The sequence below is a fragment of the Nomascus leucogenys genome, chromosome 9 (assembly GCF_006542625.1).
Source record: "Nomascus leucogenys isolate Asia chromosome 9, Asia_NLE_v1, whole genome shotgun sequence".
NCBI lineage: Eukaryota > Metazoa > Chordata > Mammalia > Primates > Hylobatidae > Nomascus > Nomascus leucogenys.
Genome location: NC_044389.1, coordinates 12,010,090 through 12,032,112, shown reverse-complemented (window position 1 = coordinate 12,032,112; position 22,023 = coordinate 12,010,090). Strand labels below are relative to the sequence as shown.

Genomic DNA, 22,023 nt, shown 5'->3' with positions numbered 1-22,023 from the left:
AATTAGAATTCAAACATAACAGAGTGTTGTACAACTTAAATAAAACAATGCTGATGAAAGTTTCTGGGTTGACATGAGAAAATACTTAAGAAGTCAGGATATAAAATTATACATAAAATATAATTCAACTATGAAACATCAGACCTTTGATTAAACCCATGTAGAGTTACTGAAACGAAATCTTTACAAAACAACAAGTTATCCTTTGAGAATTTCCAATGGATGGTAGATGCAAAAGAAGAATTTTCTCAGCATAAAATGAGTGTCAGTGCACTATTAATAAATGGCAGTCAGGTAAGATTAGGAAGAGGAAAGAGAATGAACATGGCCCAATGGTTAGGGAAAATGTGCTTTTAGAAATTACACAAGGGGAGGAGTCCAAATGCAGAAAAGAGAAAATATCTCAATAATAGCAGATACAATATGTTTAATAAGATAACACATGAAGAATATGAATCCTATTTGCCAAAGATCCTCCCAGAGGAGAAGTGCTGGCTACCACAAAGATACCAACTACCCATGGAATTGTCAAGCAAAAATATGTGTGGAGCCATATTTTAAAGATGATGAGAGACTGGCTTACAAAATTTCCCTCATATTGAAATGGCTCCAGAAAAAAAGCAGAAAACTGCTTGAACATACGTGTAAGGAGTGTGAAACTCATTATGTAGATTTTGCAGCAGAAGGAAGAAAAAAGAAGTTGATTTCCTGCTCAAAATACTAAGATCACCAGAACACCGAAGAATTTATAGGATTCTGGCTTTCCTTCCATTCAAACTTGTGGGGAGGGAGGTTACATTAGGGAGGTCTTGATCACTGTCATTGTTTTTAAAAAAAAGTGGTCTTATAATGTTTTCTACAAAAGACAAACATTTTCAAGGAAAAACAGGAGGACAGAGAACATTTTTTTCCTTTTAAGTTTGAATAAACACTGATTTTTAAAAATCTTCTGTAAACAGATATAAATGAATTTTCTATTTAAATTTATTTTTTTAATGACATTTACTGACCACATAACCAACTACTTAAAATTTGGATATCTATTATTCAGTTGGCCCTCCATACTGGGAGTTCCACATCCACAGATTCAACCAGCCATGAATTGAAAATATTCAAAAAATAAGTAAAAAAAAAAAAAAAAAAAAAAAAGACAAAAATAATACCATTTAAAAAAATCCAGTGTAACAACTATTTGTATACCATTTACATTGTATTAGGTATCAAAGTACATAGGGGGATGTGCATAGGTTATATGCAAATGCTATGCCATTTTATATTAGGGACCTGAGCAACCATGCATTTTGCTATATGTGAGGGCCCTGGAACCAACTGATACTGAGGCACAACTCTATGCATTTTCTTGCTTTTACATCTTTAAAATGACAAATTGCATCCATGTTGTATTCTAACATAACAGGGGGTTGCCTTTCTTGATAATGCCTAGTTATAATTTAAAACTATTCAAAAAAGAAAGCAGAAGGATGGGAAAAGACATACCATGTAAACATTAATCCTAAGTAAGCTGGCTATACTAATGTCAGACAAAGCATACAAGATAAGGAATCTTACCAGAAATAAAGAATACTTCATAATAATGAAGGTCAATTAACTAAGAGAACATAACAATCTTAAAAGTAAAATTTGAAAGAATTATAGAAATTATAGAAATAGACAAGTGCATAATCAGAATTGGAATCTTTAACAGACTTCTCTCACTAACAAAAAAAATCAGTAAGGATAGGAAAATATGAACACCCTAGCTATGGACTTAATTGACATTTATGGAATACTCAACCTCAAACTGCACTATACACATTCTTCTCAAGTTCAACCAAAACATTCACTAATGTACTGGACAATAAAGAAGCCTCAATACATTTCAAAGATGAAATCAGAGTATGTCCTCTGATAAAAAAAAATCTAGAAAATCCCCCCAGATATGGAAACTAAGCAACACATTTCTAAATAAGCCACAGGACAAACAGAACATCACAAGGGAAATTAGAATATTATTTTTAAATGGATGATTATTTTAAGACTACAACATCCTCTCATTTTAAGTACTGTTCCCTAGAGCAGACCCTGAGACAGAAAGTCCCAGGCCTGTGATTTAATGTTGTGCTCCCTGTGTGTGGGGTGGGGGAGCGGGGGGAGAGGGAAGGAAACCAGGTAAGGATTCAATCTCAAGCAAAATCCCAGAAAGAGTGGCTTCAGCTCAGGGTCAGAGAAACACTGGAGTCTAAATTTCACTTCAGATTTCTCTTGACCACAAGGTAGCTGGGGTTTCATATGCTCTTTAGCACCTGTCAGGGACTGGTCGAAGACTTGGAATTTGAATCAAATTCCAGAAACTCCCTTCTCCAGTAGCCTAAGGGGGAGTCCTTCCCAGAGCCATCAGGTGCTAAGTATTCCAAAGGACTAGGGGAGGAGCTGCAGGAAGGACTGACATTGCCTGCAACCACCCTCAACCGGAATACCAACTACCCTGCCGCAGGCAAGCAACACGACTACGGATGGAATGCAGACCCTGGAATCGAGTGGAATCTGATCTTTGAGCTGTTTTTCTCAACAGTCAGAAACGCTTTTTAAAGTAAATTTCCTATTTTTATAAATTGTGTGAGCCAAACAGAGTTCTATAGATGGAATCTGATCCAGAGGACACTATTTGCAAGCTCTGCCACAGATGAATGTAATACCCCACCCACAGGCACTTAAGGACTTACCAACATCCTGTCAGCAGAGAAGTCCTGACCACACAGAAAAGCTTAATAATTGTACAGACGTTCAGTTCCAAGGACTGAATTCCATGCCCTTTTAAAATGTACCATCACCAAGGATTAATTGTGACACATTACAATGAGGGGGTCAGGGTAAATAGAATGCTTTATGTGAGAAAGACACTAAGGTGACTCAGTGAGATATAAGCAGTGAGAGGACATTTAGGCAGCAGAACCTAACTCCAGCATGTGTTAAAATGGGGGATGGGTCACGGGCACAAATGAGGCTCATGACATACCCCAACATGTATATAAAACATAGTATTGAGTGACGGACATCTGGAGATCCAGGTAGGCACGTAGGCAGGGAGCCAGCCAGGAGGCACCAACTTCTCAACAGATGGAAGGACCCACCCAACTCAGATTCCGGAAGACTTGCATGGGGGTGTGTGTGCCAACAGGTGGTTGCAGATGTTGACTACGGCAAAGCAAATCCCTACTGCTGATATGATTTTGACATGATACTACACAAGTTACCATTACTGGGACTGGCTACAGGGGAATAAGATATGGATCTAGTTAGGAAAATGAAGCAAAAGGTAGGGCCTTCATCTCACAAACAGGAAGCAATTCAATCATTAAATCTAGGGCAGATACTCAGAGATGGACTGTGGCCATGACACTGTGATGCTGAGTCACCTGGCCATGCATGGATCTTCTTCAATACCTGATAAGAACAGGACTGGTCCCAGAAGTGGGGTCAGGCACATACGGAATAAAGGGAGAGTAAAGAGACTTGAGAGAGGAAAGATGAAAAGGCAAGGAGCTTAGCTCCCAGCACACTGTCACTAATCATTGGATCCCACAGAGTAGTGACAGAAATACAGGCATACCTTGGAGACACAGCAAGTTCAGTTCCAGGCCATCGCAATAAAGTGAGGACCGCAATAAAGCAAGTCATACACATTTTTGGTTTCCCAGTGCATATAAAGGCTATGCTTATACTATACTGTAGTGTATTATGTAATAGCATTATGTCTGAAAAAAGTCCATATCTTAATTTAAAAATAGTTTATTGCTCAAAAAATGATCATCTGAGCCTTCAGTGAATCATAATCTTTCGTGGAGGGTCTTGCCTCAAGGAAGATGACTGCTGACTGATCAGGATGGTGTGTTGAAGGTCGGGGTGGCTGAGGCAATTTCTTTTCTTTTTTTTTTGTGAGACGGAGTCTTGCTCTGTCGCCCAGGCTGGGTGCAGTGGCGTGATCTTGGCTCACTGCAAGCTCCAGGCTGAGGCAATTTCTCAAAATAAGACAAGAACGTCTGCCACATCAACTGGCTTTTCCTTTCACAGATTTCTCTGTAGCATGTGATGCTGTCTGATAGCATTTTATCCACAGAACTTCTTTCAAAATTGGGTCAATCCTCTCAAACCCTGACGCTGCTATCAACTAAGGTTATGTAATATTCCAAATCCTTTGTTGCCATTTCAACAACGTTCACAGCATGTTAACCAGGAGTAGATTCCATCTCAACAAACCACATTCTTTGATCATACATAAGAAGCAACTTCTCATTCATTCAAGTTTGATCATGAGATTGCAGCAATTCAGTCAGATCTTCAGGATCCTCTTTTAATTCTTGTTCTCTTGCTGTTTTCACCACATCTACAGTGACTTCCTCCACTGAAATTTGAATCCCTCAAAGTCATCAATGAGGGTTGGAATGAACTTCTTCCAAACTCCTGTTAATGTTAATATTTTGACCTCCTCCCATGAATCACAAATATTCTAATGGCACCTAGAATGGTGAATCCTTTCCAGAAGGGTTTCAATTTACTTTGCTCAGATCCATCAGAGGAATCCCAATCTATGGCAGTTATAGACTTAAAAAATATTAAATAATAAGAATTGAAAGTCAAAATAACTCATTGATTCATGGGCCGCAGAATGGATCTTATGTTAGCAGGCATGAAAACAACATTAATTTCTTTGTGCGTCTCCATCAGAGCTCTTGGGTGATCACATGTATTGTCAATAAGCAGTAATATTTTGAAAGAAATCTTTGTTTCTGAGTGATAGGTCTCAACAGTGAGCTTAAAATATTCAATAAATTATGCTATAAACAGATGTGCTGTCATCCAGGCTTTGTTTTTTTTCTACAGCACAGGCAGGGTAGATTCAGCGTAATGCTTAAGAACTCAAGGATTTTAGGGACAGTAAATGAATACTGGCTTCAACTTAAAAGTCACCAGCTGCATTCACCGCTAACCAGAGAATCAGCCTGTCCTTTGAAGCTGGGCACTGACTTCTGTCTGGCTATGACAGTCCTAAACACCCTCTTTTTCCAATAGAAGACTGTTTACTCTATATTGAAAATCTGTTGTTTAGTGTAGCCACCATCAGCAACTATTTTAGCTAGACAATCTAGATAACTTACTGCAGCTTCTAGATTAGCATTTGCTGCTTCACCTTGTACTTTTATCTCATGGAGACGGCTTCTTTCCTTAAAACCTCATGAGCCCACCCCTGCTAGCTTCAAAATTTTCTTCTGCAGCTTCCTTACCTCTCTCAGCCTTCACAGAATTGAAGAAAGGCCCTTATTTTGGATTAGGCTTTGGCTTAAGGGAATGTTGTGGCTAGTTTGATCTTCTAACCAGGCCACTCAAACTTCTCCATATTGGCAGTAAGGCTGTTTTGCTTTCTTATCATTTGTGGGTTCACCAGAGTAGCTCTTTTAATTCTCTTCAAAAACTTTTTCTTTGCACTCATATCTTGGCTGTTTGGTGCAAGAGGCCTAGCTTTCAGCCTATCTTGGCTTTCAACGTGCCCTATTCATTAAGCTTAATCATTTCTAGCTTTTCACTTAAAGTGAGAGACATGCAAATATTTCTTTTCACTTGAACCCTTAGAAGCCACTGTAAGGTTATTAATTGGCCTAATTTCAACATTGTTGTGTCTCAGGGAATAAAGAGGCCCGAGAGAGAGGTAGGAGGGTGGAAAGCTCAGGTTGGTGGAGCAGTCAGAACGCACAACATTTAAGGTCATCATCTTTTTCTTTTTGAGACAGAGTTTCACTCTTGTTGCCCAGGCTGGAGTGCAATGGCGTGATCAAGGCTCACCGCAACCTCCACCTCCCAAGTTCAAGTGATCCTCCTGCCTCAGCCTCCCGAGTTGCTGGGATTATAGGCATGCGCCACCACGCCCAGCTAATTTTGTATTTTTAGTAGAGATGGAGTTTCACCACGTTGGTCAGGCTGGTCTCGAACTCCTGACCTCAGGTGATCTGCCCACCTTGGCCTCCCAAAATGCTGGGATTACAGGTGTGAGCCACCGCACCTGGCTAAGTTCACCATCTTAAATGGGTGCAGTTCATGGTGCTCCCAAGACAATTACCATAGCAACATCAACGATAACTGATCATGTATCACCATAACAATATAATAATGAAAAAGTTTGAAATAATGCAAGAATTACCAAAAATGTGACAGAGACAGGGAATGTGCACACATGCTGTTGGAAAAATGGCACTGATAGACTTGCTCAACACACGGTTGCCACAAACCTTCAATCTGTAAAAACCGCAGGATCTGCAAGATGCTGTAAAGTGAAATGCAATGTGCTGTTCTCTAAGACCTCAGCCTCAGCCTCCCCCTCGCCCCCATGCCAGCAGCCAGGGACAGGAGAACAACACCTGAAAGAGCCATCAATCCTTTCTCATTACAGTTCCCCAGGGCGATCACTCTCCTCTCACCTATATGCTTTAACCTCCCATGGGATAAACGTATACGACCATTAGAGTGACATTTCCCAAACTGCTATCTTTCCTGAACTGCGCTATTTACAGAGTTCAATAGGCATGCTATATAAACGGAGTCTATGTGCAAGTAAATTCTGGAAAAAGCTGGATAAAGTTTCCTTTATTTTGTGAGTCTTCAGAAGCATGAATATCTAAGATAAAATATTATACAGCAAATTCATTTGATCATAAAATACTAATTTTGTGGCACACCATTAACATTCCCAAAAATCATTCTTCAGTGTTCTCGGGATGAACCTTTTTGGAAGAATTTTCTTTTTTTTTTTTTTTTTTTTTTTTTTTTTTTTTTTGAGATGAAGTCTCACTCTTGTCACCCAGGCTGGAGTGCAATGGCGCGATCTCGGCTCACTGCAACCTCTGCCTCCCAGGTTCAAGTGATTCTCCTGCCTCAGCCTCCCAAGTAGCTGGGATTACAGGTGCCTGCCACCATGCCTGGCTAAATTTTGTATTTTTAGTAGAGACGGGGTTTCACCATGTTGGCCAGGCTGGTCTCAAACTAGGTTATACATTTTGTTATCTTTTTAACTACAAAAAAAATATGCACTTGAAGTTTGTCACTCATAAATCCATGTTTGCATACACACACACACACACACACACACACACACACACACACACACACAAATTCTTGTCTGGGTGCGGTGGCTCATGCCTGTAATCCCAGCACTTTGGGAGGCCAAGGCGGGCAGATCACAAGGTCAAAAGATTGAGACCATCCTGGCCAACATGGTGTAACCCCGTCTCTACTAAAATTACAAAAATTAGCTGGGCTAAAAAGGTGTGGTGGCACACACCTGTAATCCCAGCTACTCAGGAGGCTGAGGCAGGAGAATCGCTTGAACCTGGGAGGCAGAGGTTGCAGTGAGCCAAGATCATACCACTGCACTCCAGCCTGGAGACACAGTGAGATGGGAAAAAAAAAAAAAAAAAGAGTTCTATAGTTTTAGGTCTTAAATCCATTTTGAGCTAATTTTTTGTAGATGATATAAGGTAAGGCTTCAACTTTATTCTTTTTCATGTGGATATTCAGTTTTCCCAACACCATTTGCTGAAGACATTATCCTTTTCCCACTATGTATTCTTAGCACCCTTGTTGAAGATCAGTTGCCTGTATATGTATGGTTTTATTTCTGGGCCATTTTGTTCCACTGGTCTATATGTCTTTAGGCCAGTACCATACTATTTTAATTACTTTAGCTTTGTAATATATTTTGAAATCAGAAGTTTAATGCCTCCAGCTTTGTTCTTTTCTCTCAAGATTATTCAACTATTTAGGGTCTTCTGTGATTCCATGTGGATTTTTGGATGTTTTTTTCTATTTCTGCAGAAAATGCCATAGGAATTTTGATAGGGACTGCACTGAATCTGTAGGTTGCTTTGGGTAGTATGGACATTTTAACAATATTAAGTCTTCCATCCATGAATACGGGATGTGTTTCTATTTATTTGTATCTTAATTTCTTTCAGTAACATCTTACAATTTTCAATATACAAGTCTTCTGCCATGTAAGTTTATTCCTAAGTATTTTATTGTTTCTAATACTATTATAAATGGAATGTTTTCTTTTTCTTTCTTTTTTTTTTGAGATGGAGTCTCGCTCTGTTGCCCAGGCTGGAGTGCAGTGGCGCCATCTCGGCTCACTGCAACCTCTGCCTCCCAGGTTCAAGCAATTCTCTTGCCTCAGCCTCCAGAGTAGATGGGAATACAGACGTGTGCCACCACGCCTGGCTAATTTTTGTATTTTCAGTAGAGATGGGGTTTTACCATATTGGCCAGGCTGGTCTTGAACTCCTGACCTCAGGAGATCCGCCCACCTTGGCCTCCCAAAGTGCTGAATTACAGGCGTGAGCCACCACGTCTGGCCGTCAAATTGATTTTTGGTTTTCTACTAAGAACTATGGTCTGTATACTCAACACAAGCTTATCCTATTTTTCCAAGACTGAGAACTATAAACTTTCAGAAGTGAATTCATCCAAGTAAAGGTCAAAAATATTAAATGAATTGCTCAATATCACACCATAAATTATCAGAAAGGTTTATACTAGATCCTAATGAGAAATATGTAACTTCTGTAAAGTTGTCTTTCCAGAAACTTATGCATAATTTATCCTACAAAGTGTCCAAATATATGTGGGGAATATGTGTATATACACACAAAACTGTTCATCAAAGCACTGTTTATAACAGTGTAAAAAATCTAAATTGTTAGATTTAAACAACTGGTAGATACATGGTACTATGGTATGTTCATACAAAAAAAAGATACTATGCAGCAGGCATGGTATCTAGCTCCTGTAATTCCAGCTACACCAGAGGCTGAGGCAGGAGGATTACGTGAGGCCAGGAGATCAAGATGAGCCTAGGCGACACAGCAAGAGCCCACCTATAAAAAATAAAATTCAATAAATTACTCAGGCATGGTGGCACACATCTGTAGTCCCAGCTACACAGAAGGCTGAGGTAGGAGGATCATTTAAGCCCAGGAGTCTGAAGCTACAGTGAGCTAAGATCGTACCACTGGACTCCAGCCTGGGTGACAGAGAAATCTTTTGTCTCTTAAAAAATATATATATTACATATATGCACATATATATTATATATTTATATATGTGCATATATATATTTTATATATGCACATATATATTATATATATGCACATATACATACACATACACATATATATATAAAATTACACACAAACACACACACACACACACACACACACACACACACACACACACAATGCAGCACCTCCTAAGAAGGATATGAAAATATTTTTTCATTAACATGGTTGCAATTTTTTAAGTGAAAAAGTTTCAAACTTATACATAAAGTTTGATAGCATTTTAGGGACTATGTGTGTATATACATATACACTTTAAAAATCTAAGATATACACAAAAATGTTAACATTTTATAGCTTTTACAGTGATTCTTGATTTACATTTATCTGTATTTTCTAATTTATTTTTTTTTGTATTTTCTAATTTATTTACAAAGAATATACATTCTTCATGTATTTTCTAATACATTAAAATTTCATGTCTTTAAAACAAAGAGCTCGATTTTACAGACAATTCTCAATTACTCACATGTGATTACTTGTATAACCATCATTCTAGGGAAAGGGTGTCTTTTGCTCAGAGATGGGCCTTCCTCCCTATGGTCAGTAAAGTCTGAAAGTTGTATTTCTCTTAGCTACATTTAGTCCCTGACTCTTACTTATCCAACAGTCTTAGGTACTTTCTAAGGCATTTTCAGGATGAATGTAATGCTTCAGCCCCTATCCCTCTGATTAAACTTCTTTGAGGTGCTCCCCATCATATGCACTAATGGACAGAAACAGTGAGTAATCTGTTTTGATTCTGTGGTCCATTACCAAAAACACTTTCCTTCCTAGGAAATGTCTGTGTCCAAAACAAAAACATAATCACTTAAAAATCTGAGATCTTCCCCTCCCTTAATGAACAACTCAGTTCAACTATTTGATGGGGCCAAATAACACAGACATCTGTGCATGCAGGAGAGGGGGAAGCCAAAGCAGAGGGGAAGAGTGCGTGTGTGGTGTGTGTGTGTGTGTGTGTGTGTGTGTGTGTGTGTGTTTATGCATGTGTGTGCATACAGGGAGCGGGGGCAGGAAGGCAGACAGAATAAGCTGGGTTACCAAAAGGTGCACCGACCAAATAAGTAAATATAATGGGGAAGGATGTGTGTTTGTGTGTGTGTGTGTGCACGCGCGTGTGCATGCAGGGAGCGGGGGCAGGAAGGCAGAGAGAATAAGCTGGGTTATCTAAAGGTGCAATGACCAAATAAGTAAATCTAGTAAGGATAATAGCAGCCAACTGCACTGTCGGAGAAAGGAATTACAAATATTATGGTGGTGGCTACAAGATTATCACTGTGTATTCATGGTTTTCAATACAGATAAAGAGATCAATAGATGTAGAAGAGAAATAAATGCAGATGTGAAAAGTGTGTGCATATTTATAAATACTCATCCATCCTCTAGCTCTGCTCACTAAGCGGGCTCAGGAACAATGACACCCCAATAGCAACGAGCACAACTATACAAGATCCTAGTTTATTGTTTTCCCCTAAGAGAAACCAGGGCTTGATGAAATGGCTTGTTCCAGAGTAGGGGCAAAGAAAGAGCAAAATGAGCCTGAACAGCTTGAGTCAGAAAGGAAAGAAATACTGGAGAATGATTGGGCACATCAAGAAGAGAGGAGCCAGCTTGGAGGAGCTCCCCCTGGCCAGACTGGAGATAATGTGAGCACGGAAGTAAGAATGCTAATGGATAACAATACACTGAATAAAACAGGAACCTTTGGGTCCACTGTAAGATTTTAAAAGTGAATAAAATGAAAGTTCAATGAAAAATGAAATATTGGCCGGGCGCGGTGGCTCACGCTTATAATCCCAGCACTTTGGGAGGCCGAGGCGGGCGGATCATGAGGTCAGGAGATTGAGACCACGGTGAAACCCCGTCTCTACTAAAAAAAAATACAAAAAAATTAGCCGGGTGTGGTGGCGGGCGCCTGTAGTCCCAGCTACTCGGAGAGGCTGAGGCAGGAGAATGGCATGAACCCGGGAGGCGGAGCTTGCAGTGAGCCGAGATCACGCCACTGCACTCCAGCCTGGGCGACAGAGCGAGACTCCGTCTCAAAAAAAAAAAAAAAAAGAAACATGAAATATTTACAATCTCAAAATACTTCTACATAAAATACTTCTAAATTACAATGAGAAAAAGTAAAGATTAACAGTGAAGAACATCCGGGGAACATTCACTCAAATGTTCAATAACAGCCAAGAACAGTAATGGGAGGTTCAGAAAGGGATTCACATGGCCTCAAACTATCCTTAGAAAGGCCTGCTTGAGGCTGGACACAGTGGCTCATGCCTGTAATCCCAGCACTTTGGGAGGCCGAAGTGGGCGGATCACGACGTCAGGAGATCAAGACCATCCTAACACAGTGAAACCCTGTCTCTACTAAAAATACAAAAAATTAGCCGGGCGTGGTGGTGGGCACCTGTAGTCTCAGCTACTCGGGAGGCTGAGGCAGGAGAATGGCGTGAACCCGGGGGGCGGAGCTTGCAGTGAGCCAAGATCACACCACTGCACTCCAGCCTGGGTGACAGAGCAAGACTCCATCTCCAAAAAAAAAAAAAATGGCCTGCTTGCATGGATGGTCCTTTTTAGCACCTGGAAACTTGGATTTCAGACACGTTCCCACCATTTGCCAAATAATAAGAGTGTCTCGCTGTGCCTAAATTGTTTGAACAAACAAGACAGTTTATGCTGAACTCTTGCTTTCTTTCTGGGAGTCTGGAATTTGGGGGCATGGTAGGCAGAGGGTACCTACATGACTAGCCCCAAATAAAAACTCAGGGCACTCAGTCTGTAGTGAGCTTCCTGTGTTGTCACAATTCAGTGTGGGAAGAATTAAGTGTCTTTTGTGACTCCACTGGGGCAGTGACTTCTGGGTGCTTGCCTGGCTTTCTCTTTGTTGACTGTGTTTTGTATCCTGTCCCTGTAATAAATCTTAGCTGTGAGCATGCTTGGATGTTGAGCACTGTGAGTCCTTGTAGGAAACCACCTGTCCTAGAAGTGATCTTGGGGATACTCCAACACATGGCACAAATCAAGTCACATATGCTACTTAACAGGACATGATGAGAAAAACACAGTAAGATTCCTGTCCAAGATACATAACCTGAATCTAATCACAGGAAAACATGAGACAAACTCCACTGAGCGACATTCTACAAAATAACTAACTTATGATTATCAAAAGTCAGTATCATTAATGTCAAGAAAGGACTGAGAAACTGTTCCACATTGAAAAAGACTAAAGAGACCGAATGCTAAATGTAATGTGGGATTCTGGACAGAATCCTTCTTCTATAAAGGACATTACTGGTACATCCTGATACCAAAATAAGGTTTGCGGTAACAGTAGCATGTCAATGTTACTTTCTGGATTTGGATGGATGTGCGCACATAGGAAAACGTCCCTGTTGCTGGGAAATACCTAGTAAAGTGCCAGGGGCCAGGAGGTACATATCAGTAACTTACTTTCAAATGGCTTAGGGTAAAAAAGTTTTCTTGGTCTATTCATGCAACTTTTCTCTGAGTTTGAGACTATTTCAAAATAAGAAATGATGATGATGATGTTTACTATTCCATTTATTGATACCAAACCAGTCTTACAATAACATGTTAAGAGAATGTACAACATCCTATGTAGGAAAAGCAGAAACTGGGGGTGTGGGGGACGGGCAATGGGGAGTACTATCTCCCTCAACCCTCTTCACCAAGAAAAAAGTTTACATCATCAGGAAAGCCTCAAAGCCAAATATTTTAACTGTGCTGGTTTATGATGATTAAATAATCGCTAGACATAGGAAATCACTTCAGGGTACACAGTTTTTGTAAAAGAAACATCGAGTAGAATATCATTTACCTAGTAATACTTAATGAACATTAACTGTTAGTAATAGAATTAAGAATTTTTACTCAATGTAAATTTTCCTAGATTGTTTTTCTAAGCCCACCGCCAACATCAATTACAAAAAAAAAAAATCACTTAAAAATCCATAAAGCACTAAATTACCGTTTGTGTGCTTCCTGTTTGCTGCGACACTCTTCACAGTAATACTTGTATTCACTGCACAAAGTTTCTGTGTTGCTGAAACCCCTGTGTGAAATTCAAAACAAATTTATTTTGTAGATACCAGGAAATCATGTATCCATTAAAAAATATTCCAGACTAAAAATAATTATTAAATTTTAAACTAAATAATTCTACATATACCTTAAGCAGTGAGTAATTGATGTATTTTGTTCCACATCAACAGAAAGGTCTAAAAAATCTTCATCTTTGCTGCTTATCTGCAAAAATAGTGAATTGTCTTTGATTTTCAAATACTAGTAAACCACCATTCCCAATTAACAGAATTAAATGCATTCTATTATTATTAGTAAGTAAACAATTCTTTTCCCTCAAGTTCAAAAGAAAACTACTTAATTTGGATTATCCAAAAGGACACTGAATAAATAACCCCTACCAGATGTATAAATAAAACACCAAAGTACACTTTTGACTGACTCTCACTGGCAAAGGCTAGTATGATGTGAAAGTTCATGACTTTCCAAAGTCTTTGTTATTTTAAAGCATGAAATAAACTGTACCATATACACTGATTCTTAAAAAAACATAGGCCAAGACTGAATAAAAATGCTTCACACAGGACAGGATATCTGTATTGTTTTGTCATTAAAAAAAAAATTTAGCCCAAAATGTTAAATTACATTCTTCATTTGTGACTGACTTTATTTCTCCTAAAAATTTAATATAAAGTTTTGTTTGATTTATGGGTAAATAATCTTATAAAGTTATCACTTGCTCATGTGAATTGGAACAGGACAGAACTTTAGACATAAATCTTCCTAGCTATTTCTTTCAGCAAGTCCATCCTGAAGGTACGTGTGCAACAGGAGATACGTCTGACTCAGCAACCTGTGCCTCTCCACTCAGTTAAGCAAACGCTTTCTCATTTTAATACTACATCAAGATTATTATTAGTACGTAGAGTTCTTCATAGAACTCAGTAAGTTGTCACAGAACATGTCACTGTACAAAGTATGTACTTATGCAAATATAAATAAACCAGGGTACTGTGCATAGCGTATTTTATAGACAGTTGAAGGGAGTTCCAATGGTGATTGACTTTCCTTGACTTCAACATTAAGCTAACCGTAGGACCGAAACCCCTTCTCTAAGATGCCATTCCACTGTATGATGGAAGATACAGCAACACTACAAGATAACTGACCTGAGTCTCAAAAAGTCTGGTGAAAAAGAAGGGGGGAACACAGACAACTCAGAGAGAAAAAAAGAGGACATGCTATGTTTAAGGAAAACACATCAACTTTGTAGAAAAGTGGGTAGGGTGACAAGAGATAGTATGGCAGAGGTAGGCTAAAGCCAGATCAGGCCGGAATTTACATGTAAGCTATAGAGAAGTAAAAGTTACACAGTCTGGTGTTTCTCAAAATCAATTTTGTATTCCTCAAAATGAAGTCCTCAGACACTGCCTCAGGGGTCTTCATTTGAAATGTTCCTTTTATGATCATGTAAAAACCTAGACACAAGGATGCTCTAGATCACCTGGGTGCATGAGTTACTACGTTTATATTTGCGATTGAGTTGGTGCCAAGTGGTCACCAAGTAGGGCAGTATTTCACTTTTCAGAGTGGTTGTAAAGACATCTGGCTGCTATTGGACTAATATGTCCTAATGTCATGTCATGCACAATATGGGGAGATCCCAGTCTAAAACTCAGGGAAGAAGTCTAGGGTGGAGATCTGGAGTTGAGACTCATCAGCACATGTGATAATAAAATGGAACATGATCATGATCCTCCCAATTCAGAGTGAGAGGCAAACGACAATGAAACCCTGGGGAACACCCACATTTAAAGAATGGAAAAAGAGAAGCCAAGGAATGAGACTGAAAAGGAACCCTCACAGAGAACACCAGAAAAGGGTGTTATAGATACCAGCTTCCTACCACCTGAGACATTACCAATTGTATTTCTAAAATACAAGCATGAGCTCCTCTAGGAAGCCCGTCCCTCACCTGTCCAAATCCTTCCCACTCCCACCTGGATTAGGTCTACTATTCTCTGGCTGGCATGGCATCCTGTGCATACACATACGATAACACACTGTACTGGAATTGCCTGAACACTGGTTTGCCAGTCTTCATTACCATAGGAGTATCTTGTGATCAGAGGCTTATGTCTTACTCATCTTCTACCCAGCATAGTTGGTGCTAGCACCCCCTAAAATGAATACTTAAATATAAATCTAACAAAACACGCATGGCATTGATATGAGGAAGAACTACCAAACTCCAATGAAAGATAGCAAAAAAAGTGGTAAATAAGTGGAGACAGTGCATGTACTTGGATAAGAAGACTCAACTTTGTCAAGACATCATTTTTTTCCCAACTTGATCTATAGGTTCAGCAAAATCCTTATCAAAATCCCAGCAAGTTATTTTGTGGGTATTGGCAAATTTGATTCTAAAGTTTACATGGAGAGGCAAAAGACCCAGAATAGCCAACAAAATATTGAAGAAGAACAAAGTAAGAGGACTGAGACTACCTGACTTTAAGACTTACTCTAAAGCTACGGTAATCAACACAGCATGGTAGTGGGGAAAGAACAGATATACAGACCAACAGGACAGAAAAGAGCGACCAGAAACACACTCACACAAATAAAAGTCAACTCATCTTTGACAAAGGAGCAAAGGCAATTCAATAGAGAAAGAATTGTCTTTTCAACAAATGACGCTGGAGCAGATGGACACCCACATGCAAAAAAATTAACCCAGAATAAACCTTATAATACCTTATACAGAAATTAACTCAAAAAGGATCACAGACTTAAATATAAAATGAAAAACTATATAATTCCTAGATAACATAGGAGAAATTCTAAGGGACCTTTAGTTTATTGATGACTTTTTAGATACAACACCAAAAGTATAATGCATGAAAGAAAAAGTTGGACTTTATTAAAATTAAAAACTGATAATTAAAACATTAAAAACTTCTGCTCTGCCAGCCAGGCCCGGTGGCTCACGCCTGTAATTCCAGCACTTTGGGAGGCCAAGGTGGGTGGATCACTTGAGGTTGGGAGTTCAAGACCAGCCTGACCAAAACGGAGAAACCCTGTCTCTACTAAAATTACAAAATTAGCCGGGCGTGGTGGCGCATGCCTGTAATCCCAGCTACTAGGGAGGCTGATGCAAGAGAATCACTTGAACCCGGGAGGCAGAGGTTGCGGGGAGCCACTGCACTCCAGCCTGGGCAACAAGAGCAAAACTCCATCTCAAAAAAAAAAACTTCTGCTCTGCCAAAAACAGTGTTAAAAGAATGAAAAACAAGTCACGGACTGGGAGAAAATATTTGCCAAAGACCCGCCTGATTATGAACTAGTATCCAAAATTATACCCGAAAAAAAACCCCACTTAAAATTCGACAATACTCAAAGAAAAACAGCCTGATTAAAAAATGGACAAAAGATCTGGACACATCACTAAAGAGATATAGTTGATAAATAAGCAGACAAAAAGATGATCAACATCATATGTCATTAGGGCCTTGCACATTAACATGAGACAACACTACACGCTTATTAGAACGGCCAAAATCCAACTGACAACACCAAATGTCAGCAAGGATGTGGAGAAACAAGAACTCTCATTCACTGCTGGTAAGAAGGAAAAATGGTACAGCCACTGTGGAAGACAGAATGTTGGTTTCTTATCAAACTAAATATACTCTTACCATACAATCCAGTGATCATGCTCCTTGATATTTACACAAAGTAAAAACTCACATCCACACAAAAACCTGCACACAAATGTTTATAGCACCTTTATTCATAATTGGCAAAACCTGGAAGCAACCAAGACGTCCTTCAGTAAGTGAATGAACTTAAAAACTGCAGCACATCCATACAGTGGAAATGTTGCTCAGCCAAAAATAAAGGAAATAAGTTATCAAGCCTTAAAAAGACATGGGAGAACCTTAAATGCATATTGCTAAGTGGAAGCAGCTAATCCAAACAGGCTGTATACCATGCACCAACTACACAATATTCTGGAAAAGGCAAAACTATGGAGACTTTACAGGACTCTTAGCTTTCTTGCTTGTGGACCCTCTTTTCCAATGTTATTAAAAACTAGCAGCGCAACTGCCACAGTAAAGATGAGATCAGGCAAAATCATAAATGCATGCTAAATCTTGGGTGAGATTTTGATGAGGAGGGAGGTATTTGTCTCTCCCCACAGACTGCCTCCTAATTGCAAGGGGATTTAAAAAAAAAAAAAAAAAGTCATCATAAAGTGGAGAAACTGGCCCAGCACGGTGGATCACGTCTGTAATCCCAACACTCTGGGAGGCTGAGGCAGATGGGTTACTTGAGGGCAGGAGTTCAAGACCAGCCTGGGTAACACAGCAAGACTCTCTCTACAAAAAGTTTAAAAACTAGCTGGGGGTGATGGCATGCACTGTAGTCCTAGTTACTCAGAAGGCTGAGGCAGGAGGATCACTTGAGCCCAGGAGTCTTGAGGCTATAATGATCTATAACAGTGTCACTGCACTAAAGCCTGGGTGACAGAGCAAGAACCTGTCTCCAAATAAATAAATCAAATGGAGAAACACCACCACCTTGACTGGGTGATCAAAAATTAACTTCACCACCGAGAGGCAGATGGATATTGTGTGCCTACAAACGTGATGCCCCGAGAAAGACACAACATGAATGATGTATTATTATTAGCCATGAATGTATAACCTGCATCTAATTAGGAAGAAACATCAGAGACACTAAATATGAGAACATCTGATTTTAAAAAGGTGAGGGAGGCATATTCTCAAAAAAAAAAAAGACCATGTAAATGTTTCAGGTTAAAGAAGCCTGAAGAAACAACTAAATGCAATGTCCCCCTCTAAACTGGATTCTGTACTGAATAGGAAAAATGCTATAAAGAACATGACTGGCTGGGCATAATGGCTCACACCTGTAATCCCAGAACTTTCAGAGGCCAAGGTGGAAAGGCTGCTTGAGCCCAGGAGTTCAAGACCAGCCTGAGCAACACAGTAAGACCCCTGTCTCTACAAAAAATAAAAATTTAAAAATTAGCTGGGCGTGGTGGCACGTGCTGGTGGTCCTTGCTACTTATGAGGCTTAGATGGAAGGATTGCTTGAGCCCAGGAAGTCGAGGCTACAGTGAGCTGAGATTGGGCCACTGCGCTCCAGCCTGGGTGTAACAATTTTCAAGCTTCATCTTTACAAAGTGTCCAGCAAGTGGGATATTTTCCCCTCCTTGAGGGTACACTGTATGCTTTAGTTTTTATCCCAACAATGGATACTAAAGGTAATCGTAGAAAAAGGAAAAACAAATTAATATGCCTCCCTGATCTGTATGATCCTATGAGATTATGTCCTAAGACATAATTTCCACAACATGGTTTTATGGCCTCCTAAACCGAGAGAAAATCAAACAGTTCAAGCTACAGTAAGTATCTTTCTATCACCTCAGGTATTCATTGTCAATAAGCAACATTACATTAAGAATACAGACAGATTCCTTTTAAATGAAAAATACACCTTTAACTCCTATACCTAAGAATTACAACTTTCAAGTTCATCTTCCATTCTGTCTTTCTCAAAGAACAACCTTTAACGTAGTAATTCAATTTTTCTCTATACAAAATCGTATGATATACTTACAGTTTCACAAGTAAGACATCTGGTTTCATTAGTTAATGTTCCCTGAAAAATCTCATGAACCCACGTTGGGTCTGGTGTGCTGTTATTATTTTCATTATCAATATTACCATTAGGTAAGCGACCATTTTGTTTTTCCTGCTTTCTCTCTTCTTGTAAAATATCAGCAATTGTATTTAGTAGATAATTTAAGAATTCATGGGCATCTTGTTGCATGTAGTTGTCAAAAAGCTCTAAAAATAAAAACATAATATTAGAGAATTATTTCAGAATTCATAACTTCATAAAAAACCAATTTATAAAAGAATATCTAGTATTGGATCAGAACTAAAATATAAATGCACAATGTTTTTGTAATGCATAACAAATAACTTTCACATCTAAAACTTTTATCTGTATTTGGGGAAAATGTAAAATTAATTAAAATCTTGTTTAAAAATACTACTAATTGATCCTGAGAAAAGGGCAAAACCTATCCTTATACATTAGCATAACAAATACTGAGAATTTAAGAAATTGCTTATTAGCTTACCTAACTTATTATTCCACAAATATTTCAACATGGCAAGCTTTAAAGCAGAAGTTGGACAACCATTTGCCAATGCCAAGCCAATTGCTTTAGACCCACAAAGTTTATCAAAAATAAATTACTGAACCATACATCCCAGGGATTCTGATTTAGTTGATAAGGGTAAGGCCAGAATGTGGGGCTTTTCAAAGCTCCTCCAACTAACTCTGATGTAGAGTCAGGTTTAAGAATCATGTTGTCAAGATTTATCTATATAATCCAGATAATCTCAAGTCCCTTCCAAATGTGAGACTTTATAATTCCACAAAACGTTCCCTGCAGTTACACAAACGAATAAATATAATTGAAATATTGGTGGTGCTAACATCAAGCGTGCTTTGCCCTGTGCTTGGCAATATACAACTCTACCATAGAACAGTAAGGACTTTAGAGGCAGTATCTCATTTGATCACCAACAACCATGTAATATTAACTTTACTTGTAAACATGAAAATGGGACGAGAGAGAGTACAGTCACACTGCCAAGAAATGGCAGGGCCAGGATTCAAACTGGGCGGCCTGACTCCACCATGCCACACACAAAGTAATGCCCAGTGTGAGCCCACACACAAGAACATACATGAATTGGTCAATAAAATGCATTGAGAAAAATTACCTATTTAGGACATTTTATTTTTAGATCCTCAATATACATTTAATAAGTTCCAGAAAGATTTTACATGTTAAAAATGAATGCACACAAATTTAGAAAAAAATTTAGGGAAAGTCTAAGATAAAAGGAATTAACAATTACATTTTAGAAGAGATACAGATATGACTACATAAAATTAAGTTCTATGTATTAGAAATCTTTAAAAAAGTTTTAAAAAAGTGAAACCTGAAAATTATTAACATTTTCAACATATAAAAGCAAATCTCATATAAAAGAAAACCAAAGTGGGCAATCTTATAAATGGCAATCAATTTATAAGAAAAAAATAATCAAAGGGCTAAGAAACAAGAGAAAATGTTCAATCCCATGGTAAGTTTAAAAAAAAAAAAAAGCAGACCAAGCGCAGTGGCTCATGCCTATAATCCAGCACTCTGGGAGGCCAAGGCAGGTGGATCACCTGAGGTAAAGAGTTTGAGACCAGCCTGGCCAACATGGTGAAACTGCGTCTCTACTAAATACAAAAAATTCACCGGGCATGGTGGCACACGCCTGTAATCCCAGCTGCTTGGGAAGCTGAGGCAGAAGAATCGCTTGAACCCGGGAGGTGGAGGTTGCAGTGAGCCGAGATTGCACCACTGCACTCCAGCCTGGGCAACAAGAGCAAAATTCCGTCTCAAAAACAACAACAAAACAGAATACCATCTTTCTTTGCAAAGTTATTGTAAAAACAGAAAGGGAATGAGTGAAGCTATTTATGGCGGTTGGGGGGGGCACAGCTGCTAGAGCAAGGCTGTCTGGGTTGGTGCTATGGTTCTACCTCTAACTGCACGTGTGGCAAAGGCAACTTATTCAACCTCCCTGTTCCATAATTCCTCATCTGAAAAAGGGGGCTCACAGCAGTACCTATACCTCACAAGGCTGGTAGGAAGATTAAAAGTGCCTAGAATACAACAATAGGTTTTGTATTCTGTTCAACAACAACCACAGTAACAATATTGGCAATATCACTACATGTTGAATATCCTTTATCCAAAATGCTTGGGACCAGCAGTGGTTGGGACTTCAGACTGCTTCAGATTTGAGAATATTTTCATACACATAATGAGGTATTTTGGGGATGGGACTCAAATCTAAACATGAAATTCATTTGTTTCATATACACCTTATATCCTGGAGGTAACTTTATATAGTACTTTCTTTTTTTTTTTTTTTGAGATGGAGTTTTGCTCTTGTTGCCCAAGATGGAGTGCAACTTCATATAGTATTTTTAAAAACTTTGTGCAGGGAACTAAATTTGTGTACACTGAACCATCAGAAAGTAAAGTTGTTACCACCTCAGCCACCCAGGTGGCATCATGCAGCTCAAAAAGTTTCAGATTTCTGGATTACGGATGCTCAACCTATATAATTGTTGCTGCTACTGAACAGAATACAAAACACATCAAAGACTATGTAAAAATTATGAACTTCTGTATGGCAAAGTCAACATAAATGAAGACAAGTGACAAACAAGGATAATTATTTGCATATTAATATCCAGACTATGTAAAGGTTTAATATACAGAATATTTTTTTAAAAAAACCCTTTACAAAATAAGAAAAAAATTTTTTTTAACTGGCAAAGGAAAATAATAGCCAATTCAGAGTAGAAATACAAATGCCTAAATAATACATGACAAGGGACTGGGAAATAACAATTAAAACAATGACAAAACATCATTTTGCCCATCACTTTGGCAAAATAAAAACTGACTTCGTGTCCATCCAGTGTTAGCTTGAGTATGGAGAAATGGACATTCTCAACTGTTGCTGCTGGGAGTATAAACTGGCATGGCACGTTGTAAAGGCAATTTTGGTAACAGATTTAAAATAATGCAACCTAGTTCTCCCAGGTATCAATGCCAGGTAAGTATCTGTGCATGTACCGAAACAAGCATAAACACGGCTGCTTATTTATAACAGCAGAAGTCTGAAAATATCCTAAATGTTTATCA

At 38.8% G+C, this 22,023-nt stretch overlaps 1 protein-coding gene across 2 annotated transcripts in view; it reads right to left on the bottom strand.

Annotated features, from left to right (window-relative positions):
* USP12 (ubiquitin specific peptidase 12) overlaps positions 1 to 22,023 on the bottom strand; it is a 112,968-nt gene that overhangs the window by 10,658 nt on the left and 80,287 nt on the right. For both annotated transcript variants that reach the window (XM_030818607.1, XM_012501949.2), the window contains 3 exons: positions 18,852 to 19,081; positions 13,354 to 13,430; positions 13,153 to 13,236 (listed from right to left, as the gene is read on the bottom strand). In XM_030818607.1, the coding sequence (XP_030674467.1) occupies positions 13,153 to 13,236; positions 13,354 to 13,430; positions 18,852 to 19,081 (391 nt within the window). The remainder of the gene's footprint in view (positions 1 to 13,152; positions 13,237 to 13,353; positions 13,431 to 18,851; positions 19,082 to 22,023) is intronic.